General features: G+C 58.6%; 1 protein-coding gene across 1 annotated transcript in view; it reads left to right on the top strand.

Annotated features, from left to right (window-relative positions):
- The window catches only part of SPNS2 (SPNS lysolipid transporter 2, sphingosine-1-phosphate), a gene marked incomplete at its 5' end in the record, with an annotated part of 42,742 nt that overhangs the window by 31,408 nt on the left and 1,594 nt on the right, over positions 1-9,740 (top strand). Inside the window, 9 exons of the mRNA XM_017860210.1 lie at positions 3,109-3,260; positions 3,530-3,596; positions 4,990-5,132; positions 5,400-5,552; positions 5,659-5,791; positions 6,100-6,291; positions 8,385-8,483; positions 8,572-8,735; positions 9,212-9,258. Of these exons, the coding sequence (XP_017715699.1) occupies positions 3,109-3,260; positions 3,530-3,596; positions 4,990-5,132; positions 5,400-5,552; positions 5,659-5,791; positions 6,100-6,291; positions 8,385-8,483; positions 8,572-8,735; positions 9,212-9,254 (1,146 nt within the window). The remainder of the gene's footprint in view (positions 1-3,108; positions 3,261-3,529; positions 3,597-4,989; positions 5,133-5,399; positions 5,553-5,658; positions 5,792-6,099; positions 6,292-8,384; positions 8,484-8,571; positions 8,736-9,211; positions 9,259-9,740) is intronic.

The following is a 9,740-nucleotide window of genomic DNA, read 5'->3' as shown; positions in this document are numbered from 1 at the left end:
AAAAAAAAAAAAAAAAAAAAAAAAAAAAAAAAAAACTAGAACTATGAATCAACAAGAAAAAGACAAATAACTCAGTAGAAAAATGGGCAAGGGATAGCTACAGTTTCAGGAGAAAATACCCAAATGGCCAATACATGTAAGAAGAAACAGTGCTCAGCTTCCCTAGTAATCAGGGAAATGCAAATTAGAACAACGAGATCCCATTTCACACCCGTCAGATTGGCAACAATTAAAAAGGCTGACAGTACCAAGTGTGATCAAAGCTGTGGGGAATCGGGGACTCCAGCCCTACTGGTGGGAGTGTAAATTGGTAGAACCTCTTTGGGGAGCGAAATGGCAGGATATTGTAAAACTCCATGTATCTCCCATGGCCCAGCCTTCTGCTTGGGGCATACACCCAAGAGAGAAACTCCAGCTTGTAGATACATGCATGTAAGAAGAACAGTAATAGCAAAAAAAAAAAAAAAAAAAAGAAAGCAATCTAAACGACCATCACTGGTGTGCACAGTTTAATGGTATATATGACTCTTTCCAAGACAGAGTTTTGCTCTTGTTGCCCAGGCTGAAGTGCAATGGCACAATCTTGGCTCACTGCAACCTCCACCTCCCAGGTTCAAGCGATTCTCCTGCCTCAACCTCCCAAGTAGCTGGGATTACAGGCACCCACCACCACACCTGGCTAATTTTTGTATTTTTAACAGAGATGGGGTTTCACCATGTTGACCAGGCTAGTCTCGAACTCCTGACCTCAGGTGATCCTACCACCTCAGCCTCCTAAAATGCTGGAATTACAGGCATGAGCCACTGTGCCCGGCCCTGTGAGACTCAATAGGAAAAGAATGAACTAGATCTTAATTAACCAGCATAAATGGATTTCAAAAAAATAAGAATGAGGGGGCAAAAGCAAGTTACAGGATAAGATGCGTGGAGGGTTTCCTTTCATGTTCATTTTATTTTTAAATGTTTTGAGACAGAGTTTCGCTCTTTCGCCCAGGATGGAGTGCGATGGCGCAATCTTGGCTCACTGCAACCTCTGCCACCTTCTCCCCCACCACCAGGTTCAAGCAATTCTCCTGCCTCAGCCTCCTGTGTAGCTGCGATTATAGGCACCTGCCACCATGCCCGGATAATTTTTGTATTTTTAGTAGAGACGGGGTTTCGCCATGTTGACCAGGCTGGTCTCGAACTCCTGACCTCAGGTGATCCACTCGCCTTTATTTCCCAAACTGCTGGGATTACAGGTGTGAGCCCACCACACCCAGCCTTAAAGGTGTTTTTGAGACCAGGTCTCGCTCTGTCACCTAGGCTGGTATGCAGTGGTGTGATCATAACTCACTGCAGGCTTGACTTCCTGGGCTCAATTGATCCTCCTGTCTCAGTCTCCTAAGTAGCTAGGATGCACCATGATGTCCTGCTGACATACATATAAAAATACATATATTGAATATATATTTATATTATATATTTATATAATATATTGAAATGGAGTCTGTCACCCAGGCTGGAGTGTAGTGGTGCAATCTTGGCTCACTGCAACCTCTACCTCCTGGGTTCAAGCAACTCTCTGCCTCAGCCTCCCCAGTAGCTGGGATCACAGGTACCCGCCACCACGCCCGGCTAATTTTTGTATTTTTAGTAGAGATGGGACTTCACCGTCTTGACCAGGCTGGTCTTGAACTCTTGGCCTTCCAAAGTACTGGGATTACAGGCGTGAGCCACCGTGCCTGGCCTGATTTTTATCTTATTTTCAATTTTTTTGTAGAGACAAGAGCTTGCTATGTTACCCAGGCTGGTCTCAAACTCCTGGCTTCAAGCAGTCCTCCTGCCGCAGCTTCCTAAAGTGCTGGGATTATAGGCATGAGCCACCGTGCCCAGCCTCATGTTTGTTCTTTAAAAGCACACAGAGGGCCGGATGTGGTGGCTCACGCCTGTAATCTCAGCACTTTGGGAGGCAGAGGCAGGCAGATCAAGAGCATCCTGGCCAACATGGCGAAACCCTGTCTCTACAAAAATTCAAACATTAGCTAGGTGTGGTGCTGGGTGCTTATAATCCCACCTCCTCAGGAGGCTGAGGCAAGAGAATCACTTGAACCTGGGGGACAGAGGTTGCAGTAAGTGAGATGGCGCCACTGCACTCCAGCCTGAGTGACAGAGCAAGACTCCGTCTCAAAAAAAAAAAAAAAAAAAAAAAAAAAAAAGAAGAAATCAATGCAAAAGAGACAAATGACCCAACAGAAAAACAGGCCAAGGCTGTAGGCAGGTGATTGCCAGGAAGAGAAACAGAGGCAAGGAGCTAAGGGCGAATAGGGAGATGGGGAGAGGGAGGAGGAGGAGAGAAGCATGAAGGGGTCAGAGATGGGTCAACCCAGGCAGCACCTGCAGGCACAGCAGCCAGGAGCGAGGTGAGCAGATGGAGGGAAGTCAGGGAGACCCGGGGGAGGGCTGGACGTGGGCGATGCTGGCCAGATGGGTGGCCAGGGTGGGGCTGGGGAAAGATGACCAGGCTGGGTTCTCAGGCCCCGGGCAGCTGGGGCACGGAGGGAGCAGGTCCACATCAAAGGGGTCATGCTACCAGCAGCTGGCAGGGCCCCACGCTTCCCCGCTCAGCCAGGCTTTGCCCTTTGATGTGTACAGGGGGAGGGGTTCTGGGTCCCCTGGGCTTCCCTGCCAACTCCCCACTCCCCACTGGGCCCTCAGTGCTGCCAGGGCTGGCCCAGCCACCCAGCATGGGAGGGGGACAGAGTGGAGGGTGGTGGCTTGAGGCTCCCGAAGTGGAGTCAGAACCAGGGAGGAGGTCTCCCAGTTGGTGGAGTAGTGGAGACATAGGCTTGTGTCCCCAGTGCCTATGAGGACAGAGGGGCCTGCCAGGCTATCCCACTCTCAAGCTGGGATAGTCCTGGCCCCGTCAGACCCACTATACAGAGGGGCAAACTGAGGCCCAGAGTGGCCGGGGGAGGTGGTCTTCACGGAGGTGCAGCCCACCAGCACCCTCACCCTTCTCTCTCCTGGCTCCTGGGCCCTGCAGGGGGAGAGAGCAAAGTGGGAACAAGGGATGAGAGGCAGACAATGGGTAGCTGGTCCCCCAGCATCCTCCACCCCTCCCCACAGTACTTCTGGCTGTTGGTCCTGTCCCGGGGACTGGTGGGCATCGGTGAGGCCAGCTACTCCACCATCGCCCCCACTATCATTGGCGACCTCTTCACCAAGAACACGCGTACGCTCATGCTGTCCGTCTTCTACTTCGCCATCCCACTGGGCAGGTGAGAGCTGGAGATGCCAGGGGCTGGGTGAGGATCTGGGCAAGGTTCCCTTGGACTTTTGAGTGCTCCCACTCCCTGGGGTTCTGGCCCAGGTGGGCGCCCTCAGAGAACTCAACATGTAGGTGATCAGCCTTTGAGAAATGCCTGGACCTGCTCCCTGGCCAGCTGGCTGGGTGGGGAGGGTGGGCAGCTTGCCTTGCAGACCAGCAGGCACTCCCTGTCCCCAGCCCCTGTCTCTGCTCAGCCTGACGTGTGTCTTTTCTCTGCAGTGGCCTGGGCTACATCACTGGCTCCAGCGTGAAGCAGGCAGCCGGAGACTGGCACTGGGCGTTGCGGGTAAGGCCTACGTCCCTTCCCACGAGGACACTCTTCAGTCCAGACCTCGCCCCAGGGTTGCCCAGAGTTGTATCCCAGGCTAGGACACAGGCTTCCAGGATTCCTCCCCCAGCTGCCTGGACTCTGAAATCCCTGCCCTTCCAGATGAGTCCAGATTGAGGTGTCAGAGCGCTCAGGTGTCAGATTGAGGTGTCGGAGCCAGACACAGCCCTGCCACCCTCAAGGACCCCAGGCTGAGGGTTGGAATCTCCCGCCCGGGAGTCCCAGGTTGAGAGAATCAAGGATTCTCCCACCACGTCAGGAAATTCCAGGTCCATGGCGGAGCTTCCTGCTTCCAGCCCTGGCACTGTGCTAGGGTAAGGCTGGGACAAGACCTCTGTGTGGGGGCCCCAGGATCTGGAGCCACTTCCTGTCTCGCTGGGTTTGGGGCAAGTTACCAAGGCCCCAGGACAGTGCAATCGGAGGAAACAGAGATCCCCAGTCTCTCGGAGGAGCGGAAGCTTAAGACAAAGTGTTTTTTCCTAAAAGCAGGAAGGAAGTGGCCTCCGTGGAATTTCTTAGTGTGGGTGGGGGACAGGTGGGGGGGAGGGTGAGAGGGAGGCGGCAGGCAGAGGAACTCCCCAACCCAGGGGCTCCCAGTCCCGGGGGCATGAGGGAGATTGTTCTGTGGGGCTGGTGAGATGGAATCCAGGCTGCCAGGATGTCACCCTCCCATCCGGAGAGAAGCCTGGGGCTTTGGAAGTTCTGTTCTGGAAAATGGGCTGGACACAGGGAAGATCCAAAAGGGTTTATGAGCCTCTGTGGGGCCTGCATGGGCCCCCCACCAAATGCCAGCCCACCTGATCTGTCAGTCCAACATTTCATATCCAGACAGCACCTTCCCAGGGCCCCGCGACTGAGGAACCTACATGGGGAACTTTCTCCAGGAATTATCTCCTCCCTTGAAGTCATCATCCCATCTGGCTATCTACTTATCTTCCATTCGTCTGTCCATCCATCTGTCCATCTGTCTGTCCATCCATCCGTCCGTCCCTCCCTCCCTCCCTCTCTCTGTCCATCTCTCCATCCACCTCTTTAGCCATCTCTTCTCCATCCATCCATCCACCGCTCCACTCACCCACCCCTCCTTCTTCCTTCAGTCTGCCCGGCTTCCCTGTACCCTCCCCATTCTGGTCCTGCCCCTGGTCTGGACAGTCCATCTCAAGCCTCCAGTCTCTTGACTGATCTCAGCCCCAGCTTTTCTCAGCAGCCCAGTTAGGAAGACTGGGCAGATACCAGCTCAGGGGGGAGACCCCTAGGGCCTAGAGAAGGCACGCCTTGCCTGAGTCCCTCCTTCTGCAGCAGGGACGAGGCTCACTGGGCCCTGGTGTCTTAACTTCCTGCTCCCTGGCAGGTGTCCCCTGTCCTGGGCATGATCACAGGAACACTCATCCTCATCCTGGTCCCAGCCACTAAAAGGGGCCATGCCGACCAACTCGGGGACCAGCTCAAGACCCGGACCTCATGGCTCCGAGATATGAAGGCCCTGATTCGAAAGTGAGGACCGTGGGAAGGGGTCTGGTGGGAAGAGGGAAGGGTGCTGATGAGAGGGCCTCTCCCTGCAGGGCACCCCACCATCTCTGCTGTCTCAGTGCTAGGAGGGACATTTTGGCCCCTAGAATCGATTATTCCTGCAGCCTGAACCCTCACCCCTGGAGCCTGTAAGACGAGGCATTTGGGGCCTCCTGTTCCCCAGTGCATGGGGCTGCTATGGGGGCTGAAGGAGGTCCCTGAGCTCAGTGTCACTGCCTGGCCTCTCCCCAGCCGCAGCTACGTCTTCTCCTCCCTGGCCACGTCGGCTGTCTCCTTCGCCACAGGGGCCCTGGGCATGTGGATCCCGCTCTACCTGCACCGTGCCCAAGTTGTGCAGAAGACAGCAGAGACGTGCAACAGCCCGCCCTGTGGAGCCAAGGACAGGTGGGGCCCCGTGGGGTGGGCCTGGAGCTGGTGAGGAACCTCGGACGGGAGAGCCCCTCAGCCTCAGACCCCTCAACTCATGCCCCACTGTCCTCTGTCCCCACAGTCTCATCTTTGGGGCCATCACCTGCTTTACGGGCTTTCTGGGTGTGGTCACGGGTGCGGGAGCCACACGCTGGTGCCGCCTGAAGACGCAGCGGGCTGACCCACTGGTGTGTGCCGTGGGCATGCTGGGCTCTGCCATTTGACGCATCTCGTGAGCTGCCAAGAGCAAGACATCGTAGTGGGCCTATGGAAGTGCAAGTGGATGGGGTGGGGGGGGTGAGGAGGCAAGGAGGGTGGGGCAAGGGTGCGGGGAAGCTGGACCTGGGCCACAGGAGGGTCTGGAACAGGACATTCAGTCTGACTTGCTGCACTTTCCCTTCCCTCGGGGAGGCTCCTGGTCTCTGGCTGCCCCTGCTCATCCTCAGCCTGGCCACAGCCTGTCCAGGGCCTCTGGGTGCCTCAGGGCCGTGGGGATGGCCTGAAGTCTCTGCTTAGCCCATGAATGGATGTGGGCCTGGGAGGGGTGAGGATTTGTGGGCTCCCTGCCAGCAGCCAGTGTGTAGGGAGCAGGCTGCAGCTGCTGTGGATGGAGGCACCCCTGATGGTGGCTTTGCATTCTCCTGGGCAGATCTGTATCTTCGTCGGGGAGACACTGCTGTTCTCTAACTGGGCCATCACTGCAGACATCCTCATGGTGAGCTAGGCAGGCCGAGGTCACCCTATGCTGTGGATCCAGGCCTCTTAACCTCACAGGGGTGGCTGGGGGGTGCCGGTGAAGGGGTGGGAGAGCTGGTAGGGGGTGGTGGGGAAGGCAGGCCTGCCAGGAATATGAACCCAGAGGCAAGGAGGGGATCAGAGTTTGGGGTCTGCCTCTGGACAGAGCGGGAGAACAGGGTTGGGCAGGCAGGCAGAGCGAGATGTGGGGACCAAGTGGGAGAGGATGTCTGAAGGCTCAGGTTAGTGTCTGGGAGGCTGGCAGTGCCAGGCTGGCACTGAGGTGGTGCTGCCTACCAGCACTCCCCCCCCGCCCCCTGGGTCTGAGCATCCATGGGCTCTGCCCTCCCTGCTCAGCCTGGCTCCCAGGCGTGCCTGCGGCTGGGGCCGGGTGGACAGAGGCTGTCTTCACAGGGCCAACAATGGGCTCTAGACCAGCCAGCCAGGGACAAAGGGCTGTCTGAGTAGCCAGCAGGGCCTTGGGTCCCTGGGTGGGGATGGGAGCACCCTGGGAGGAGCCAGGAGTGGGGCTAGGGATTTGTGGCCATCTGGGGGTGGCAGGGGTGTGACACTTGGTCCCGTGGCCAGGGGAGAGTATCTGGGAGGTGTCAGGGCAGGCTTTGGGGCAAAGAGGAAGGACTCAGCAGTGGACTCTCGGGGTGCTTGGGCTTGGGCACCCCAGCATGGGATAGCCCCAGAGATGAGTCTGCCAGGCACTGCGGCCCCTGCTGGCTCCTGCACTTCAGGAAGCCTGCCTCACCCCACCCCAAGCCTCCCAGCATATCCGCTACCCCCTGGGGTGTCACTCTGTGTCCTCCTGAGTGCATGGGCTGGGGCGGTGGCAGGGGTGTGCCAGGGTCACTGCACAGGCCCAGCATGAAGGGAAGAGTGAGTCTGCAGATCAGGTGCTGTTGGTGCTGGGCAGGACCCCTCCCCTGCCTCCACCACCAGGGAGCCCCTGACAACTGCTGGCAGGGTCAGGGTCCCAGGGATCATGTCCCAGTTTATTAAGTGTCACAGTTTATTCGGGGCCACACGTTTCATCAGGCTCAGACCTTTTTCTACCCGCCCCCAACTCCCGCAACAGGAATGCCCCGTGGGTGCTGGCTGCTTGCACACAATGCCCACTGAGGCTGGTGCTCCGAAGAGGCAAGGCAGCCGGAGTTCGGGGCACAGGGGCTGCCTGGGGACCCACAGAGCTGGCTATGCCTATTCTACCTCCACCCCAGCCCCTCCTGACTGACTCTGGCCTGCCCAGCTTTGAAGCAAAGCTCCTGTGGGTTGGGGCCTACTTTGTCTGATGAGGGTCTGGGGCCCACCACCGGCCTGGCATTCAGTGCTGAGGGTGCCCACGGGTGCGAGCAGAGGCTCTTCCAGGCAGGGGCCTGCCTCCCCAGCTCCCGTCCCAGGCCCGTCGAGGCCTCACTTGGTCTTCAGGAAGGGGAAGGAACCAAGATGGGTCTTTAGCTTGTTGGGAGGTGAGGACAAATGGCCATGGCTGGGGTTCGGGTTCCCTCAGGAACATGTGCCTCTCTGGACCTCAGTGTCCCCATGACCCAGGACCAAGGGCAGAAGCCAAGGCACGCTGGTCTCAGGAATGGAGCAGGAGCCACGTCAGGAAGGCGGCAGCATGGCCATTCCTGATGTCTCCAGTACTCCGAGGCTTGGAGGGCTCTGGGCTAATGGCCTCTAGTGACTGGCACCTGCACAACCCCCAAAGTATCCTCCCTTGACCGCATGTAGCTGGGAGGGGAGGGAGGTGAAGATGGTCATTTCTGAGGGGTGTCCTGGGGGCGCAGCAGGTTTGAGGCCAGTGATGCTTTCAGTCTGGGGCAGGCTGCAGTGGTCTGGGTTGGAGGTGTGGAAGGCCCTGGGGCTGAGGGGGTGACTGCAGCTGTGTGTGGGTGGGAGGGGCTCAAGGAGAAGAGGGGGTGACTGGGGGGAGAGGTGTGAAAACCCAGGACAGGAGTGAGTCTGAGGGTGTGGGGGCTTTAGAAGCGCCATGGCCCAGGGCTGGGGCCAGGCGGGTGGGCCTGGCTCCTCTGGCCACTGACCTGCCTGCCTGTTCTGCAGTACGTGGTCATCCCCACCCGGCGGGCCACTGCTGTGGCCTTGCAGAGCTTCACCTCCCACCTGCTGGGGGACGCCGGGAGCCCCTACCTCATTGGCTTTGTGAGTAACCCCGGGGTGGGGCTGGCCTGGGGAGGTTGGGGGGCTTCAGGAGGGCTCTACCCTGACATTCACCCCCAAATCCTCACAGATCTCAGACCTAATCCGCCAGAGCACCAAGGACTCCCCGCTCTGGGAGTTCCTGAGCCTGGGCTACGCGCTCATGCTCTGCCCCTTCGTCGTGGTCCTGGGTGGCATGTTCTTCCTCGCCACTGCTCTCTTCTTCCTCAGCGACCGCGCCAAGGCTGAGCAGCAGTGAGTGGGGGTGAGGGAAGGCCTGCTGTGCCTGCTGGGAAGCAGGGACCATGATGGCCCCCATGAGCCCTGCCCGGGGATGGGTGGGGGAGGGTACAGACCTCCCATGCACCGGTGGGTGACCTGGTTGCTGGGGCCCAGCCCCTGGGCCTTCCTGTGCCTCTGGGTCACCCTGGAGCTGTGGGGGGGCCACAGGGGTGGCCGGTGGGTCCAGACTTGGGTTTGGCTGTGGACTTAGTGGTTTTCAAAGCTGGGACCCCCTCCCCTTCCTCTCACTTTCTGACTTTTCTCCTTTCCTCTTTACTCCTGTCTCTCTCTCCTCTCCCCACCCCTGGGCTCTCCCACCTCCCCCTGGGGCTGACGAGGTCCCTGCCCAGCGCCTCCGGTCAGCTGGCCCCCAGGACGCGATGTGCCAGAGCAGTGCCCGGGCCCGGCCCCGCTGATGCGCCGCCCTGACCCCGCCCGTCTCTCCCCAGGGTGAACCAGCTGGTGATGCCGCCCGCATCTGTGAAAGTCTGAGGTGGTGAGTGCAGGCCGGGATGCTCGCGGGGGCTCCCTGCGGAAGGGGGAAGGCCAGGGTGAGGCAACAGGGAGCACTTTTCCTCCGGAGTCCTGCCCCAGCACATCCCACCAACCCCGGGCTTGGTCTCTGAAGATGTTGCCAGAATTTACTGATGGAGCCATGGGTGGGACAGCAGGCTCCTTCTTCCAGTAAATGAGCTCCCCTTTCCTTCCTTCCAAGGGCTGGGTGGGGCCTCACACAGGTCAGGGCCAGGACTGGCCAGGAACTGCCCACTCGGTCCGGACTTCTGTTCTCCCAGATTCTCCTCCATGTACCAGGGCCTGACTCCTTGGACCTTCCCTCTGGGAGCTATAGCTTCCCAGCAGCACCAGACCCAGGGTCACAGCCCCAAGTCCAGGGGAAGGCCTGCGTCTCCAAACAGCAAGAAAAGGGAAGGAGGGCGGGCAGCCGTGGAATGGGCCTCACTAAGCCCCACTTCTGAC

This window comes from Rhinopithecus bieti, unplaced genomic scaffold, assembly GCF_001698545.2.
Source record: "Rhinopithecus bieti isolate Rb0 unplaced genomic scaffold, ASM169854v2 scaffold_54263, whole genome shotgun sequence".
Lineage (NCBI taxonomy): Eukaryota > Metazoa > Chordata > Mammalia > Primates > Cercopithecidae > Rhinopithecus > Rhinopithecus bieti.
Note: the sequence above shows the minus strand (reverse complement) of the source record. Positions and strands in the feature narration are given on the sequence as shown.